The sequence below is a fragment of the Pinus tabuliformis genome, chromosome X (assembly GCF_031772625.1).
Source record: "Pinus tabuliformis cultivar Carrire ecotype Pingquan chromosome X, CPIR1, whole genome shotgun sequence".
Taxonomy (NCBI): Eukaryota; Viridiplantae; Streptophyta; class Pinopsida; order Pinales; family Pinaceae; genus Pinus; species Pinus tabuliformis.
The window spans coordinates 188,062,650-188,082,557 of NC_142308.1; the positions used below are offsets into that span (position 1 = coordinate 188,062,650).

A 19,908-nucleotide genomic window follows, 5' to 3' on the forward strand; every position below is an offset into this window, starting at 1 on the left:
AATAAATACAACGAGCAATCTTCACTTTTCACACGAAGTTTATATATATATCTATATATATATATATATATATATATATATATATATATATATATAATTACGCCGTAAGGCGTTCCCTCTGAGAAAGATCTCCCTAAAATGTGAGGTGTGCGATCGTGAGCCATTGATTTTGTGTGTTAGATGATTGGAGTGTTCTCAGCCGTTCATTTAATCTGTTTTATTTATAAAAAAAAATGATATTTTCCCATGCTAATGGGCCATGAAAACCCAGAGCTCGCCTGCTGGCCATGAGACTCTTCTGCTGCCTTGGCATAGACTGCCTGGTGGCAAAGAGACTCTGCGATAAGACTCTTCTGCTGCCTTAGCATGCTGGCAAAGAGACTCTGCGATAAGACTCTTCTGCTGCCTTCGCATAGACTGCCTGGTGGCGCAGAGACTCTTCGCATACATTCTTTGTGGACAGTTATTTGGCCTCCATGATTCAGTGGATTAATAGCTATTTAAGGTTCCACCCACAGCTATCAAACCCTCCTCGTTTACGTTTTCCTACTGTTCATACTACATCGCTGTCTGTTCTATAAGGTTACGTGCTTTCTGGGTTGGTCAAGTATCCAGTTATGATCTAAGTCCTTCAAGGTACGAACTCTGTATCCGGTTGCTCAGCTCTTCTTCTTGAATGTCGAGAACAGTACTATTATAATTGCTGCCGATTTTAATTGCTGCCTGATGCTGAAATACTTTCGCTGTTTGAATTATTTCACTGTTTGAATTACAAAATTTGTAAAGTGTGTGCTTGAATGTCGAGAACAGTACTATTATAATTGCTGCCGATTTTAATTGCTGCCTGATGCGTGATTACTCTTGATTTCCCAAGCAGAGAAACACAACAATCTTTCTCAGTATTCAGATTTCAATTCTCTTGTCAAATGAGCACCCTCCGTATGTTTGGAAGTTTAAAATGCACAATATATGGTTACGTTTAATTGAAGTAATTGATTTTTATATGGGATAGGGTGGGTTCTGTGTCTACTACATCATTTTGAAGAAATGGAAGACATCTCGTGTCAGAAATCTACAGCATTTTTCATTATATTAAAGAATATGGGATTTTCAGAGTTAGCACATCCATTTACACATCCTACATGTGCAACTTAATCTAGCCGTAAATGATTGGTTTTAGCCTTTAGGGAGTCACATTCTGATATAGAAATTTGTGTTGAAGGATGTAAAAGGACAACATTTTCTGAAATAAGATCATATCATTACAGAACTCGTCTAGGACACAATAGGAAATTGTGGTCAACTTGTGTGACTTGAAATAGCATTATCCAAAGCGTTGCCTGTTGGAGCGTTGGAGTCGTGGAGCCTTTCTGGAATGTTGTGTTGTTGTTGAGCCATCTTGAGTTGTAAATTGTGGATCCATACAACCATCCTAAACGTGTGAATATTGTTGAGCCTGTAGCAGAAAGGTGCAGCTAGAGCTTGCTACCGTTGGAGCTATGTTGAAGAGCTTTATCTTCTGATTTTTGAAGCTATTAATTTCTGAGAAACTGTTCAGGGTTATATTTGAGATGCATATTTCTAGAGTTTTCGAGTTGAATGTGTTAATTTGGAGATGGAACATGGTTATATATGACGGCTTCTTTATAAATCTATTATAGTGTCAATCTTGAAGTTTAGTAAAAGTATATACCATATGTCATGAAAAAACTTATTAGTGATGAGAGATGACAAGTGAGTGGTTCAAGATTTGTTCACTAGGCTTCAAGATTTCTCCAAAAAACTCTCAGAGCGATGGTGATTACACACAGTAATATCACTGAACCTAATGAGATGCAAACAATAGCTGTTGTTCACACAGAAGCTGTCCATTTACACAATCAACTTAAATCTTAAGTAATCTTCTGCCTACTGATCCTCTGCCACCTATCTTCACCAGCTGTCCTTTATCCTATTTTGGAGGAATATATTTTTCACCTCTTAACTAAATTCTTTACCTTAACATTCTATATTCAGCAAATAATTTTCTCATCATCTCAGAGCTACATTATCTACTTCATTTTCCATGTAGAATATCAATAATTAATAATGAGAAGATATTTCTGCTAGGTGTTCGTAATTGAGTTGTTCATATGCTTTTTGTTTTGAAATGGGACATCCATTATAGGGATTTGACAGATTGTTTCCTTTTCAAGTCAATGAAATGGCTATCAAAGCAAACCTTATCTGACTTGACTTGACACTGATTTGGGGTTCTTGTGGATCTTGCTTTCATATCACTGTTTATTTTCTGTGAATGATAGCACATCACTGTTAGGTTGAATTTTCTCATCATCTCAGAGCTACATTATCTACTTCATTTTCCATGTAGAATATCCATAATTAATAATGAGAAGATATTTCTGCTAGGTGTTCGTAATTGAGTTGTTCATATGTTACCTCAACATGTCACTTACTTTTTTGTCAAGGCACACAGTCCATTCAATTAAACAGAGACAACTCCAAAATTTCACCTTTTTTTCATTGCTGGTCGTAGCTGAAATAGTTGTGAGACCACTTTATGTTGCAAGAGGCTGAGGTGCCTAAACCATATCAGTGATATCCCCATCATGAGCTTTATCTGCTGTATCAAGAATTTCTCCAGTCTCAAAACTTAACCATTGTAACATAAAATTAAATGCTACTGTAATGACCCAATCATCTAGCGAGAGAGTCATCCTGTCATAATGCAGAACTAACCCCTTTTCATGTTACAAAGGTATTGGTAACTACTTCAAACACTTGGGATCTTCATCAAGATGGTACCAACAATTAATTTTCCATATCAATGCAAATTGAAACCATGAAACTAGATTCTAAACAAAACAAGATCTCCATGCAAAGCTCTGTTTTGTAGCTTCCGACCAGGAACTAAGATCTCTAATAGAGATGCCTAAAAAAAACATGGTATTGAAACCTTTCCATGATTCACTTACTGATGAAGAGTTCAGATGGTTTCACCATTTTGTGTAGAATCTACTGTTATACCAGATCCTCAGAATTTAGCATCAGATTTTGATTCAGGTGCGGTTTCTTTTTATGCAACAATTTTTTCAACATTAGGAAGAAAGCTATGTTATTCAAACATTTTCTTCAATTCACTGCTTTTCATTCCCTTGTGCACTTCTTCATCGCTCAGAATGTGAAAGTTACCAAATTGCTCCAAAAGTTAACCCAAGCTCTGCCCCAAAAGGTACTTCTTCTACTTCTGGTTCAAGATTTGTTCACTAGGCTTCAAGATTTCTCCAAAAAACTCTCAGAGCGATGGTGATTACACACAGTAATATCACTGAACCTAATGAGATGCAAACAATAGCTGTTGTTCACACAGAAGCTGTCCATTTACACAATCAACTTAAATCTTAAGTAATCTTCTGCCTACTGATCCTCTGCCACCTATCTTCACCAGCTGTCCTTTATCCTATTTTGGAGGAATATATTTTTCACCTCTTAACTAAATTCTTTACCTTAACATTCTATATTCAACAAATAATTTTCTCATCATCTCAGAGCTACATTATCTACTTCATTTTCCATGTAGAATATCAATAATTAATAATGAGAAGATATTTCTGCTAGGTGTTCGTAATTGAGTTGTTCATATGTTACCTCAAGTGTTTTGTTTTGCATTCTCTTTTCAGTGGCTAGACTATGCATATGGTTATTTTCTGCTTTTGCATGTAAAATGGAAGCATAAGTCATGCATACCACCATATCCTCTAATATCCTTCCAGCTCTTCCTGAAGAACTGCTGATCCATTGACATGAATTGTTGCTCTTCATGATTATTAACACCCAACTACAAAATGTAAGGACTTTATAGCTCAATAATGTAGCTATAGTAGACTCAAAATTAACAGTTCAATGACAGATCCATCTCCTGCTCCTGAAAAACCTATGGGCCAATTTCATCTTTGTGCCAAATGTATAAACCCAAATGCTGAAAACCACCAAATCATCATACTAAGTCTGGATCTCCTATGGTCCTCTGTTTCTTCTGTCAAATATGGGAACCCAACTCAAGATCTGTGACAATTTCTTTGGTGGATCCACTAAAACTTATGTGATTACTCTTGATTTCCCAAGTTGATTTCCCAAGCAGACAAACACAACAATCTTTCTCAGTATTCAGATTTCAATTCTCTTGTCAAATGAGCACCCTCCGTATGTTTGGAAGTTTAAAATGCACAATATATGGTTACGTTTCATTGAAGTAATTGATTTTTATATGGGATAGGGTGGGTTCTGTGTCTACTACATCATTTTGAAGAAATGGAAGACATCTCGTGTCAGAAATCTACAGCATTTTTCATTATATTAAAGAATATGGGATTTTCAGAGTTAGCACATCCATTTACACATCCTACATGTGCAACTTAATCTAGCCGTAAAGGATTGGTTTTAGCCTTTAGGGAGTCACATTCTGATATAGAAATTTGTGTTGAAGGATGTAAAAGGACAACATTTTCTGAAATAAGATCATATCATTACAGAACTCGTCTAGGACACAATAGGAAATTGTGGTCAACTTGTGTGACTTGAAATAGCATTATCCAAAGCGTTGACTGTTGGAGCGTTGGAGTCGTGGAGCCTTTCTCGAATGTTGTGTTGTTGTTGAGCCATCTTGAGTTGTAAATTGTGGATCCATACAACCATCCTAAACGTGTGAATATTGTTGAGCCTGTAGCAGAAAGGTGCAGCTAGAGCTTGCTACCGTTGGAGCTATGTTGAAGAGCTTTATCTTCTGATTTTTGAAGCTATTAATTTCTAAGAAACTGTTCAGGGTTATATTTGAGATGCATATTTCTAGAGTTTTCGAGTTGAATGTGTTAATTTGGAGATGGAACATGGTTATATATGACGGCTTCTTTATAAATCTATTATAGTGTCAATCTTGAAGTTTAGTAAAAGTATATACCATATGTCATGAAAAAACTTATTAGTGATGAGAAATGATAAGTGAGTGGTTCAAGATTTGTTCACTAGGCTTCAAGATTTCTCCAAAAAACTCTCAGAGCGATGGTGATTACACACAGTAATATCACTGAACCTAATGAGATGCAAACAATAGCTGTTGTTCACACAGAAGCTGTCCATTTACACAATCAACTTAAATATTAAGTAATCTTCTGCCTACTGATCCTCTGCCACCTATCTAAACCAGCTGTCCTTTATCCTATTTTGGAGGAATATATTTTTCACCTCTTAACTAAATTCTTTACCTTAACATTCTATATTCAACAAATAATTTTCTCATCATCTCAGAGCTACATTATCTACTTCATTTTCCATGTAGAATATCAATAATTAATAATGAGAAGATATTTCTGCTAGGTGTTCGTAATTGAGTTGTTAATATGTTACCTCAAGTGTTTTGTTTTGCATTCTCTTTTCAGTGGCTAGACTATGCATATGGTTATTTTCTGCTTTTGCATGTAAAATGGAAGCATAAGTCATGCATACCACCATATCCTCTAATATCCTTCCAGCTCTTCCTGAAGAACTGCTGATCCATTGACATGAATTGTTGCTCTTCATGATTATTAACACCCAACTACAAAATGTAAGGACTTTATAGCTCAATAATGTAGCTATAGTAGACTCAAAATTAACAGTTCAATGACAAATCCATCTCCTGCTCCTGAAAAACCTATGGGCCAATTTCATCTTTGTGCCAAATGTATAAACCCAAATGCTGAAAACCACCAAATCATCATACTAAGTCTAGATCTCCTATGGTCCTCTGTTTCTTCTGTCAAATATGGGAACCCAACTCAAGATCTGTGACAATTTCTTTGGTGGATCCACTAAAACTTATGTGATTACTCTTGATTTCCCAAGTTGATTTCCCAAGCAGACAAACACAACAATCTTTCTCAGTATTCAGATTTCAATTCTCTTGTCAAATGAGCACCCTCCGTATGTTTGGAAGTTTAAAATGCACAATATATGGTTACGTTTCATTGAAGTAATTGATTTTTATATGGGATAGGGTGGGTTCTGTGTCTACTACATCATTTTGAAGAAATGGAAGACATCTCGTGTCAGAAATCTACAGCATTTTTCATCTCAACATTTTTGTGGTTAGTTTTCTTCTCAGACTTCGGTTAGAGAATGTATATCTTTCCATGCTAATTTGCTTCTCTGCTATTTTTTTGATATTTCAAAAAAGTTTGGCCATATATTCCCCCAAAGATATTTGTGACATTAATTATAATGCTAGAAGGGCCATTTTGGAAGTAATTTGACTCATAAAATGTATTTATATATTTTACTTCTGAAATCACTATTTAAGTTTGCAAAGTTATGCATATTCTATTTTTAGTGTGCAAAGTCATGCATATTCTATCTGTAAATTTGAATTGATAACTTTTGAATGATGCAACATATTTTTTTAACCATCAAATTATATTAAAAGATGATATTAAACTACTTGTTCTCGGATCATCTTGCACGTAGTTTAATCTCTGTTTTGTTATTGAATTTCTCCCTGCCTTTATCTGACAATATCCATTTTTTACTATGTGTGAAGCAGTTGCAAACTAATTTGTAGTTGCTGTTCAACTTTCAGCATTGAAGGACATTTCTGGACGTTCTCTGTATTGCTTCAACTCCGGTAACAACCTTAATCTCCTTTCCGAGTTTTTGCTTCATTTCTATTTCATCCATGGACCATGATAGAAAATCCTCTTCCATCAATTGTACATTAGCCACTCAGCAACTATAGAGTCTTACTTGAAAGCAGAAAGTGTTTTCCATATATTTAACATTATGTATATTGTAGAAGTAAAAGATCAGTCTTTTATCATATTGTTCAAGTTCCTTTGGAGACAATGCTTAATAGTAAGTGGGTATTATGGTAAACATTTTTATTTGCTGGGGCACCCACATTTGCCTAGGATTTTATAACATAAGAAAACCTTTAAATCCCTGCAAAACCTTCCTTGCGAGGATTAGATTGTGTGGATTATGTTGGGTTTTCTTCTCGCAAAGACTATTAATTTGCATAGCACTGTGCAGCTTGTGTTGGTTACTCACACATCAATGTTAAATACAGATACTTTGCCTTGGCCTGCTCTGTTTTGTCACTGGGAAATCCAACTTTCAGCATTGACAGACATTTCTGGGCGTTTTCTATATTGCTTCATCTCTGGTAACAACCTTAATCTCCTTTCCGAGTTTTTGCTTCATTTCTATTTCATCCATGGGCCATGATACAAAATCCTCTTCCATCAATTGTACATTAGCCACTGAGCAACTAAAGAGTCTTATAACTTTCATTCAAAATTATTTTCCGATTGAAATGATTCAGTTATATATATGCTTTCTTGATAATTTAAACTTTATTCCTTTGTGTTTAACTAATGCAAAGTGGTGCCATCGTGGCTGTCTTGTTTTTTAGTGTGTATTGATATTATATTCCACTTGTCATTTTTTTTGTCATCCACACATTAAGAAAGCGGAAAACAAATACATGCATGTACATTTACATTTAGAATGCATGTGGAAATTGATTTAGGGCTTTACGTGTGCTCTCTGCTCTATGTTCAAACAGTTTCGCTTCTCTTTCCTTAGTAGCTAGGATTTTCATTGCAAAAAAAGAAAGTAAACGATTGTTTATCATCTTAGATTGCATATTTAGGAATTGTATATGTACATCACGCGATCAACCTTAAAGGCAAACTTCTTAAGAAAGATCAACTGTAAAATACATTTCAATAAACATAAAAACGCTTTGGAACCTAACGCACACCATTTAGAAGTCTAGGCTAGAGACGTGTTCCGGCGTCGTAAAGCCTGGTAACTATCACTTTCATCGTAGGTTGGGTGATTCCTCCTCTTTGAAATGACAAGTGCCAGTACGGACTTGTGCTCCCACGTACCGTCGAGTATATATTGGGAGACCACAGTAGGCTATATCCTTTATCCTTAGGAAGCCGTGTCTGCCGCCCTATCGATCGCAATGCACTGAACACAACATTCGGGAAGATTGACTGCCGTACCATAAAAAGTATTCTGCAGTTTTGCGATTGGTTTGGTAATCCCCCTGTCTAGATATCCAGAGTAGTCACTTTCGTTCCTTTTCAGACTCCTTAAAAGAAAAGGACCATCTGAGCACTTGTCACTTCAGGCTCATTAAAAATTGAAGGCGACTAGAGTCATCTTTAGCTTTTTCTCGACTCTTAAAAAATGAAAAAGCAAATTGTGTCAAAGTGTCATAAAATTTATTTAAATCGGAATAACCTCACAGAGTAGTCACTTTCATTCCTTTTCAGACTCCTTAAAAGAAAAGGACCATCTGAGCACTTGTCACTTTAGGCTCATTAAAAATTGAAGGTGACTAGAGTCATCTTTAGCTTTTTCTCGACTCTTAAAAAATGAAAAAGCAAATTGTGTCAAAGTGTCATAAAATTTATTTAAATCGTAATAACCTCACTGTTCCCTCGTTGGTCTTAGGGTAAGAAAATGGAGTCCACCATTCAAGGATTTCCCCATGGAGGAATCCTGCTCCCTTTTCCTCTAGGGGAGATGTTGGTGCACCTCATATGGCTACATTGACCCTTCCAGGGCTTGCAATTGCCCTGCCAATATACTTTTTCTCGACCTCTACCGTTCAAAACGCCTTGATTCTCGATCAATCAACTCAGCAACCAGCTGATACTAGAGTTGCCCAAATCGAAGGCGACTAGAATCGTCTTTAGCTTTTTCTCGTCTCTTGAAAATTGAAAAAGCAAGTTGTGTCGAAGTGTCATACAATTTATTCAAATCGGAATAACATCACTGCTCCCTCGTTGGTCTCAGTTTGACAAAATGTTGTTCGCCAATCAAGGATTTCCCCTGCTCCCTTTTCCTCTAGGGGAGATGTTGGTGTACCTCATATGGCTACATTGTCCCTTCCAGGGCTTGCACTTCGCCTCCTGCTATGGCTTTTCTCAACCTCTGTCGTTCAAAACACCATGATTTTTGGGCAATCAAATCAGCAACCACATGGCGCTTCGTGGAAGTATGCTTAAAAAAAAATGAACGTATAAAGATGTTGTAATAAATATCTTTCTTCATTATGTTTATAAGCTTAGATGCCCACTCATTTAGAAAAAAACTAAACATGCTTCCTTCAACATTTTTGTGTTTTGTTTTGTACCAGAAAATGACATCAAACCTCACTGAAAATGCAATTTCCTCAATGTTATCTGGATCAACTCATATTCAACCATACCTGCAAATTGCTGAGCTTGAGCCAATACAACCAATGCAAAAATCAACTCCACGATATCGTACTGCAATTTCAGACGGAACACATAAGAAACACATCATGCTTCCAAAAGATTTCAATGATCTCGTAGCAACAGGCTTGCTACAAAAGGGTTCTATTATAAATGTTAAAAGTTGGACTACCTCAGCTATTGGTCCTTCAACGTAAGTTTGTTATAAATTTCTTATTTCAAATTTAACATTCTTTTACTTATAACACAACCGCTTCTAACAGTTATTCCTTTGACTCTCATTTGTCGTGTAGGTCTATAAAGCTAATAGACTTTGAAATATCTACTTCATTTGCACCCTTAATTGGCAATCCAAAAACTATGAGTATCCCCATCACATCTGATGAAAACTCTCCATCCTCATCGGATCCACATCCTCCATCAAAAAGGCCCTGCCCTCTTCCAACTACTCCAACCCCGTCCGTTCAACCGGTTCAAATTCCCATCAAATCGTTAAACCCTTACCACTCAAACTGGTGCATAAAAGGATACGTCCAAAGGAAAACAGCTCTTCGACAGTTTCAGAATCAATACGGACCCGGTAAAGTGTTTGGCTTTGACCTGTTCGATACAGAGGGTGGAGAAATACATATTACATGTTTCAACAATGTCGCAGATTATTTTTTCGACAAAATCCAAAATGGAAATGTCTACATTGTTTCTAAAGGGAATGTGAAAATGGCTAATAAGCAATACAACCACTTGAACAATGACTGGGAAATTTTGTTGAATGCAACATCTACCATAGAACATGTTGCCAGTGAAAAAAAACATAATCCAGCAGTGCAATTCAGTATAAAATCAATTGATGATATCAGAACAACAAACGTCAACTCCATTGTTGATATTTTGGGTGTTGTCACAAACATTTCCAGTGTATGCACTATACGTAGAAAAGATGGCTCTGAAGTCAATAAACAAACAATACAGCTTCAAGACATGTCAGGGTATAGCATAGATGCAATCTTTTGGGGCGATAATTTTAATGCCATTTCACAGGAAATCTCCTCCCTATGTGCTACAGGCAATAACCCCATCATTGCAATCAAATCTGCACGTGTTGGAGAATTTAATGGGAAAAATATCGGCACTACAACGAGATCCATTGTTCTTGTAGATCCTGACATTGAAGAGGCCCATACGCTAAAGTCGTGGTTTAAAAAAGAAGGCTCGACTGCTGCTTCAACATCTTTGACAACAAGATCTCCTTTTTGCCCCCAACAAAAAAAAATAACAATTGTTGACATTTACATTATGGATTCCTTAGAGAAACCAACATTTTTCCAATTAAAGGGCACAATAACAAAAATTGGTATGGATAGTTTTTACTACATTTCTTGCCCGTCGATTGTTGGTGGGAAAAAATGCATGAAAAAACTTATTCCACAAAATACAGGGGTGTGGTTCTGTCCAAAATGCAACGCTGAAGTAAGCGACTGTGATTACAGATACTTATTGAAAATCGACATACAGGATCACACTGGTGAATTGGCTTCAACTGTTGCTTTCGAAGACGCGGGCTCTACAATTCTTGGAAATAATGCCAAAGACTTCTATCTATTATCTTCAGATCCAGAACTAATCAAGGAAATTGTCTCTAGAGCTCTATGGACAGATCATATCTTCACACTTTCGGTGAAGACAGAAGCTTTTAAAGAAGTCCCATGATTGAAATGCGTTATCATAAAACAAGAAAAACTGCATTTCACGACAGAATGTAAAAACATCATTCGAGAAATTCAGAGCATCTCGACATTGTAGATAAATATTGCAGAATGTGTTCCTTGCTTTTTGGCAATTCCTATTGTCCAATTTTATAAATACAACTTTACAAGATATATTGTTGCATGTCTTCTTATGAAAATTTCTTATATACCATTGAAATAAATATTTCTTCTCCATTGTATCTAGCATTATGTTTGTAGACAAAATCACATTTTTTTTTTTCCTTTTATCAACTTTACACATAAAACTACCTACATGTATGCAGAAAAAATACTAATACGTTCTTTCAAAAACATTTCTCAAATAAAAAAATTCACATGCCACTATTCAGAACTTAGATTTTTTTCCCCTTCTTTCGCTTTCGCTTGTATTTTTTACCCTTCTTTCGCTTTCATACAATAACGTGGTTGTTGTCTCTAAATAACATTCTTGTTTTCCCCTCCCTTGCTTATAGGTACCATAAATTTTGCGAATGGCTTCTTCTTCTAATAATGAACGTGCTCGAAGATACTATGCAACAAATAAAGAACGAATAAATGCACGGCGTCGTGAGCTTTACCAAGCAAAAAAAAACAACATAGAATGTCAAAAACACAAAAAACAAAAGGGTGACCAACCTTCCTCGTCTGAAATGGCCCACCCTGAAAACAATCCTCCCTTGCAATTATCAGGCTCTTTATCTTCTCAGCAAACCTCTCAAACAAATACATCCATGCCTCGTTGCCCTAACCCCTCCTTTGCACATGCTTTCAGCAACGTTTATACCGATCAAGCACATCGAGATTTCCGTTCAAAGCTTGATAAACTTCCACCTAAATGCCCATGCTCCATTTGTCTTGAATCATATCCTGGAATACATATCCGCAATTCCAACCACATGGATTGCTGCTCTAGATGCGCCTCTGAAACAAAGGGTCATCGCTTCTCATTATCAAACAACATGGACCCTGGCCCTCAACCAGCTGCCCTTACGTCTCTTTCGCAAATAGAAGAAATGCTCATTGCTAGGGTTAACCCTATACTGCAGGTAACACATGCACGTGGTGGCCAGTATAAATACAGTGGCCACACAATTTGTTTTCCTCAAGACATAACAAAAATCGCAAACATGTTGCCACGACGTGTTGAGCACTTGGACATCCTAATTGTCACGCGTCATAGTAATGACCATAAGGCTTATGATTTCATTGTCAGTAGACATCGCGTTCTCGCTGCATTGGAATACAAATTGGCTAATGACCCATACTATAAGAATGTTCGTATTGATTCCAATGCACTGGCATCCTTACCAGCAATCCCCACCGATGTCTCCTCCTCCCTTCACCATTCCAATACTACAGAAACCACTATTCGCCTTCCACTTGAACCACCCCATGAGCTCACCGAAGATTTCACAGACCCATCCGCTGGCCAAACATCATCGTTCGTACCCATCATACCCAATACAAATACAGAAATCCAAGAAATCCGCCATTATTTGCATACTTACAACCACCAATCTGATACTACAATTGAGTGGCCAACAATTGGTTTATCGCCAGTCAATGAATACAACACAGAAGGTCTACTCTCTATGGCTTTCCCCGCCCTTTTCCCGACAGGCACTGCAATGCCAAATCAGCCAAGAATGAAAGCAGTGCAGTTACATGAATATGCACTTCATCTCATACGTTACTACGATAACAGATTTGGAAGCCACCCACGCTTTCGTTATTATATATATAATCTCATGATGCGGCATCGCAGTCAAGCAACAGCGTCGATTTTTGTGAAAAAAAGCATCACAGATAACTTTCCAATATCTATTCAAGATCTAAACATCCGATTAGAACAATTTCCAGATGAGCACTTGGCGGAGCAAGTCATGCGATTCGGTAGCTCTTTACATGGAACAACGTCATTTTGGCACAAAGCTAAAAATGAACTAATGGACATGATATCTCAACTCGGTTGCCCGACATTCTTCTTCACATTAAGTGCAGCTGATACAAAATGGCCTGATCTTCATACAGTCATGCCCGGATGTCTTCCTATTGATATTGGAAAACAACAAAAGTGGAGAAATGATAACATTATCTCTAACCCACATTTAACATCGCTATATATGCACCATAGATTCACAACATTTCGTGAGATTATCTTGGAGAAACACCTGAATACAAAAGATTACTGGTACAGGTACGCATTCTACCGCATTTTTTTTCCTCCAAGAACTCTAAACATCATTCCTCACCTGTTGCAAAATTATCTTACAAAAAACGCATTCTTGTTAGGTATGAATGGCAACATAGGGGATCTGCGCACATCCATGGTTTCCTTTGGATAGAAAATGCACCTGATATGGAGAATCTCAACTGGGAAGACACAGAAGCAGTCGATATTGCAAGGCAGTTCTTCAAAAAATATATTTCCGCTTGGAACCCTCGTGCTCCTTCGAATTCAAACCAACCAAATGCTTGGACAAATCCCGAAGACCCTTGCCTGTTCTCCACACCGCAAATCTTCAGAACCAATCCTTTCAGTGACTATGAACAACTCGTCAATTGTGTTGAACGTCACACAAAATACTCAGAAAGCACGTGCCTAAGAAAAAATGGATCCTCACTCCAATGTCGTTATAAAGCACTGTGGGAATTACATCCAAAATCAACCTTATTCATTGATTCCAATGGCCAAAAAACATACACCCCTGCTCGGAACGACGATCGACTCAATAGCCATAACCCTACCATCCTATCTATTTGGCGTGCAAATGTTGACTGCCAACTAGTGCTCTCCATACACGCTGTACAAAAATATATCGCCAAATATGCATCCAAAGCAGAAAAAAAATCTGAAAGCTTCCACGACATGCTACGTAGAATTGTCCTTGCTTCACCCATTGCTGACCCAGCAACATCTGCATTTCGAAAATTTCTTGCTGAAACCCTTGTTGATCGTGACATTGGAGCCCAAGAAACCTGCCATATGCTGCAAAAATTACCGTTAACATTATGTAGTCGGCCATTCATTTCTTTAAATGTAAACCAAAAAATTCTTATGCGCCTTCCACAAACGGACGCCGCCTCCACTACATCCCCGCACTTCATAGATACATATATCCAACGCCCTTCTACCCTGGAGTCCACATCACTAATAGAGTTGGCAAGATCCTGGTCATATGATCCTCGTCGCAAAACAAGCAAATGGAAACAAAGGCCTACAAAGGCAATTGTTCGGGTCATACCACGTTACTCCTCCATACCATCCACAACAGAACCTTGCTACGCTGACTTTTGCAGGGTTGAGCTTATGCTATACAAACCTTTTCGCCGTATCGTACAAGATATAGGAGATTCTACTGCAGAATTCATCACAAATTGGCAAACATTTCGTCCATTCTACAATCCTTGGCATCAACACCGCACACTATCTGATATTGAATCTGTTGCAAATGATACCTCAACTATGAATGAAGCCAATCTAGCAGACGCCATGGAAATAAATGAATGGGAATTACTTTCCCAATTACACCCTACAAATGAGCTTCTCATAAACGACCTTGACATGCTTGGTCTTCGTGGCTTTGATGACACCCATAACTGGAATCATACCACTATCCCATTGGATCTACAAAATAATGCAATACAATTCATTGAGAATAGCCGCTCCATCCACCGCATTCTTCAAACACATCAACATACCCTGCCGACCCTTCCTACATTATCTCCAATGCAAAGAAAAGCTCTAACTATTGTTTTTAATCATTTTGCTAGGAAGGATTATTTACCTGCTCTCAGAATGATAATACAAGGCACTGCTGGTACGGGAAAATCCCTCCTTATTAATTGCATCAAAGATATGCTCATAGGCCTTGCAAGCCTGGAACCTTCACCGATCATGCTCCTCGCCCCTACAGGGGTTGCTGCCTTCAACATACAAGCATCGACAATCCATTCTGCTTTGCACCTTCCTATAAAGGATCTTATTCCGTTAGAAGGTAGTGCTCTTGCAAAATTCCAGGAAGAACTCAGGCATATAAGATACATACTGATCGATGAAATGAGCTTCATTGGGCCAAAGCTTCTCAGCCATATTGATGAACGTCTTCGCGAGGCATTTCCCCACCAAAGAAACACTCCTTTCGGTGGTTGTTCCATAATATTGGTTGGTGATCTCGGTCAGCTACCACCCGTCAAAGACATACCTCTGTATGCAGGGACGAGCCACGGAAGCGCACTGTGGAACACCTTCAACACAGTCATCACATTGGACACAATATTTCGTCAACAAGGCGACGACATCGCACAGGTTACTTTCAGGAACATTCTCCAGAACATTAGAGATGCAAATCCAACAATCGATGACTACAACATACTCATGTCGCGCACAGATTCCTTTTTATCAGAAGAAGAAATATGTTCATTCCATGATTCCATGCATCTATTTCCAACAAATGCTCAAACAACGGTCCATAATAAGCAAATGATGAAATCTCTTAACACTCCTATCGCACGATCCATTGCTGAAGATGACACCACATATTCCAGTCTTTCCCCTGAAGATGAGCAACTTGAGCGAATTGTATTGCTATGCAATGGCGAAAAAGTTATGTTGACTTCCAACCTTTGGGTTTCAGCCGGTCTTGTTAATGGTTCCCTTGGAAAAATTGTAACCATCTTTTACAAAGAATCAACTGCACCACCACAAATTCCAACATTTGTTGTTGTAGATTTCCCCAAGTACATTGGGCCTCTTTGGGATGAAAGAAACCCCACTCACTTGCCTATTCCAACAGTAAAAAGAAATGGTCGTGCACAAATTCCACTGAAGATGGCTTGGGCTTTAACCATACATAAATCTCAAGGTATGACCCTTCCGAAAGCAACAATTGACATTGGAAAAACAGAACGTCAAGGTCTCACATTCACAGCTATTTCAAGAGTGCCTTCTCTGCAAGATCTCCGGATTAACCCCGCATTCAGTTTCGATCGTTATAGTAAAATGAAGGACAACAAAAACATTGCTCGCAGAAAACACGCGGAGGAAATTCTCCGTTCAATGCCGCCTCCAGATAATCTGCTCCAACCCGTACTTTGACATCGCCAAAAGGTTTCCTCCATTTATTTGCCTCATTCTATTTCTTAACATACTTTCCATATCTTTCAACAACAACAAACTTTAATCATTATTAGTAAATAAGCAAATATTAGAATGTCTTTATATTGTCTATACATCTCATTCTTACCTTTTCTTTCTTTTGCAACAGGCCACATGGGCTCAGAAATAACATAACTACACAACTACATGTAGATTGGCAAGCAAAAAAACTGCGTCTCCAGCTGTGCATTGACCTCCAATGGTGTTCAATATGCCGTTATTCACCATGCATCTTCCACTAACAATATATGGATCCCCATAGCAAAGGTAACTTCATTACCATTCATTCCAGATTCATTTTAACGCAACTCACCTGCAGAGTATTGCTAATAAATTTCTGCAACTGGTTTACATATTACTAATTCTAACAAAATATAAATTTTGCAGGTCCATTGCTGCTTCTTCAGGCCTTCGCTGCCTCCACCATGTTTTCATACAACTTCAAATATGGAATGACAAGCACAATGTTCTTTAGACTATTATATTCCTTCTCGAACCTCTTTTGTTACGATTCACTGTTTGTATTTTCCATTTCAAACTTGAAAAAAGATGTTTCAAGATCGAATACCGTTTTCATTGTTTGTTTCCTCACAACTATTTGTGTTTTCCATTTCTATCTTTAAAAAGAATGTTACAACACACTTTGTATTTTCCATTTCAAACTTTAAAAAGGATGTTACAATACAATATTTGTATTTTCCATTTCACACTTAAAAAAGGATGTTTCAACATCAAATAACATTTTGATAGTTCATGTCCCCCCAACTATTTGTGTTTCTCGTTTCAAACTTAAAAAAGGGATGTTTCGACATCAATGCCATTTTGATAGTTTATTTCCTCACAACCATTTCATTGTCAATGGGTTTTAACATATTTTGTTTACAAAATCAATTAACTTTAATGATTATAATACATGTTTTCAATATATCTTCATATTAATTTAATTTTCAATTTCAGTAATGATTTCTTAAATAGCCCTTTCCAAATCAACATGGTTGCTTGGTTGTTGTTCGCATATTAATTTAATTTCCCATTTGAACAATGATTTCTTAGATAGCCCTTTCCAAATCAATATGGTTGCCCGATTGTTGTTCACATGGACTCGTTCATTTATCTTCACCTTTAACTCCACAGTTTTTCCCAACAACAAAAAAAGGTCTCTAAACAGGTTCAATGCATATTTATGTCTCCTTGCATTCCATTTCAACGGTTTTCGGCATCGCTCCCTCAAATAAAAGCTCGAATTCATCGACCCTTGCTTCCAAAAAAGCCCGCAAAAGCCTATCACGTTTCAATATTCTTCCACACACTATGCCTTACGGCGTTTTCTTTGCAACACTAGGTGCAAATGCTAGTTATAATTTTGTAAACGAAATTGAATTGGTTAATAAATTTAAAATATAATAATAAAATCTACTCAAAACTAGATTAGCTTATACTATTAATTATTTCTTTATGTAAAAAAATTAATACCGATATATGAATGACATTATCCAAATAAATTTCGTTTTTTAAAAATGTAGATTTTAACTTATTATTATAAAAATAAATTTAATAATATTATTTCAAATCTTAATTTTATATAATATGAATACTGATATATTTAAAAAATATCATTATTATTATTATGTAACTTTATAAACAATTACTTTATACATTTTTATTATTTGAAAGATGTTAAGTTTTACTAGCACAATTGAGAATGAGTCTAGTAAGCAATGTTACCTAATATTAAATTTCGCACTAGTTGTTGTGCCATGTAAAAGAGAGAAGACATGCCAAAAAATTCAATAAGCTAAGCGCTGGTGTGGCCCAGACCAAGTGCTATTGTCAGGTAACCTTACAGCTTACATGCCCATGGGCAAACCTAACAGACAACTTGAAAAACAATATATATATATATATATAATGACAAGGTTTCTTCCTATTCACTGTTTTCTAAAACATGAGGAGGAAATCTAAACTCAAAGTGACAAATTTAGTGTCCACTCTCGTGCGCGTAATTCGCACATGGTGGCTTTTGGGCGTTCCGGTCAATTCACTTGAAATTCGTTGCTGCTGTAATATTGTCTAAACTTTTGTTTTCTGTGGGGTTACTGGCATGCTAGAAGGTGAATTTTGTTACAACCGAAAAAGTGCATTATGTAGAAATGTGAACGTGCCTTCTATATAAGGTGCCCTGAAAAATCGATTTTGTCTATTGAATAATTTTTATTATCCTTTTCGCGGTATTTTTAATGTCCAATTTAATTTCTAGAAAATGGGAAGTGGATGCCATACAGAGGGTGACTTGATGATTTATGACGCTGCATTTTTGTAGTGAAGAAGTTATATTTTTCTGGCTGTTATGTTCTGGGATCATGGACAATTTTTAGTTACAAGATCAGAATAAGAATTGAAGAAGCTAGTATGGTTGTAGATCGGCGAACATACAGTGATGATATAAACATAAAGAGTATTGTTATTGAGACTTGGGGAACCAATATCAAAATATTATGAAATGTAGTCTGTTTGAGATTGAAGAATGAGTTGGGTGCTTCCAATAGGTCGGTTCCTACAAATTTATTCTGGGTTGGAGCCTCTAGTGAGTTGGTTCCTATAAATCATTTTAGGGGTTTGTGCCTCCAGTAGGTTGGTGCTACAACTTAATGTATTAAAGATTGAAATAGATGAAAACAAAATATTTTTGGTTTTCTCTTGCAAGGGTTTCAACATCCATTTGTTGTTTTTATGTGTTTATGTGATGATTATGTTTATTGATGTTTTGTCATATTTTTTTTGTTATGATCAAATTGTAAAAATGTTTAATTTGGTATAAGTGTCTGCGATATTGATTCATCACCCCTCAAGTGTGATCACTATATTAACATATTGTTCCTATCATTAACTGTGGAGATTAAAACATCTTCTCTAATTTTAGGGTCATTATGATTACCCAGATCTTACCCAAGCTATACATGCTTTCCTTGGAAAAGAGGATTATCCTTTGATTTGAAATGTATAGTATAAGGGTTTATGGGATATCATTTAACGTGGAACATTTTGTTACTCTTTGGTTAATTGTAGAGGAATTCTATAATAATAAAACCAATCTCTTCCATTATTTTATTGACTTTAGACACACCATTTCTAGAACAAAGCTATTGAAGGCGATAGAAGACAGAATGTTCCAGCTCAATTTGAGAGTTGTTGTGACAATTATATACGAGAATGTTATTTCCAAGCTTAGGACCACTAAAAGTTAGTCAAAAGAAATTAAATGCAATATTGAAGTCAAGCAAGGATGTCCCTTTTCCCCTAACATTTTTGGCATATACATTGATAACCTAAAGGAGTGTGTGGGAGATGTATATTGTGTTAGCCAAGGCCATGCTTACTAGTAAGTCATAACATGTCTCCTTTGTGCTGAAGTATTGCTCTTTTAGCAAGGATCCATTACTATCTTAGCAAAGAACTCAAAGAAAATACATTGACAACCTAAAAGTGTGTTTGGGAGATCTCATTTGTGTTGGCTAGCTGCATGTTATTAGTAGGTTATAACATGCCTCTTTCATATTAAAGATATCATTCTTTTAGCAAAGATTCATTATAATCATAATAATCAAGTCAATATTCTCTAAGATTTATGCTACAAAATAAATTTAAAAATAAACATAAGAAAAAAATATATTCATAATAACTAACTCCAAAAAAAATCAATCTAGTGGTAAGAAATTTCTTTATGTAAATATTCAGGTATCGA

The 19,908-nt window shown here is 36.6% G+C and overlaps 1 protein-coding gene across 6 annotated transcripts; it reads left to right on the plus strand.

The window, feature by feature from the left end:
- Positions 1–237: 237 nt before the first annotated feature.
- Positions 238–16,880, plus strand: LOC149139056 (uncharacterized). 6 transcript variants are annotated; one of them, XM_089449051.1, is made up of 6 exons: positions 240–636; positions 6,032–6,122; positions 6,611–6,655; positions 7,097–7,192; positions 16,276–16,433; positions 16,554–16,873. In XM_089449051.1, the coding sequence occupies exons 2-5, from the start codon at positions 6,067–6,069 to the stop codon at positions 16,406–16,408; spliced, it is 330 nt and encodes a 109-aa protein (XP_089305177.1). In that variant the 5' UTR covers positions 240–636; positions 6,032–6,066; the 3' UTR covers positions 16,409–16,433; positions 16,554–16,873. The 6 variants fall into 6 exon arrangements, 3 of the variants coding, with proteins under 3 accessions (XP_089305178.1, XP_089305177.1, XP_089305176.1); XM_089449050.1 differs by having other exon boundaries at positions 6,575–6,655; positions 16,554–16,871; XM_089449052.1 differs by lacking the exon at positions 7,097–7,192 and having other exon boundaries at positions 238–636; positions 6,575–6,655; positions 16,554–16,880.
- Positions 16,881–19,908: the final 3,028 nt, after the last annotated feature.

Excerpts from the sequence above, each read along its gene's own strand:
- LOC149139056 (XM_089449050.1), top strand. The coding sequence starts at position 6,067 with ATGGAAGACATCTCGTGTCAGAAATCTACAGCATTTTTCATCTCAACA. Across the intron at positions 6,123-6,574 it reads TTCATCTCAACATTTTTGTG|TTGCAAACTAATTTGTAGTT; the intron begins GTTAGTTTTCTT and ends TGTGTGAAGCAG. Across the intron at positions 6,656-7,096 it reads TCTGTATTGCTTCAACTCCG|ATACTTTGCCTTGGCCTGCT; the intron begins GTAACAACCTTA and ends TGTTAAATACAG.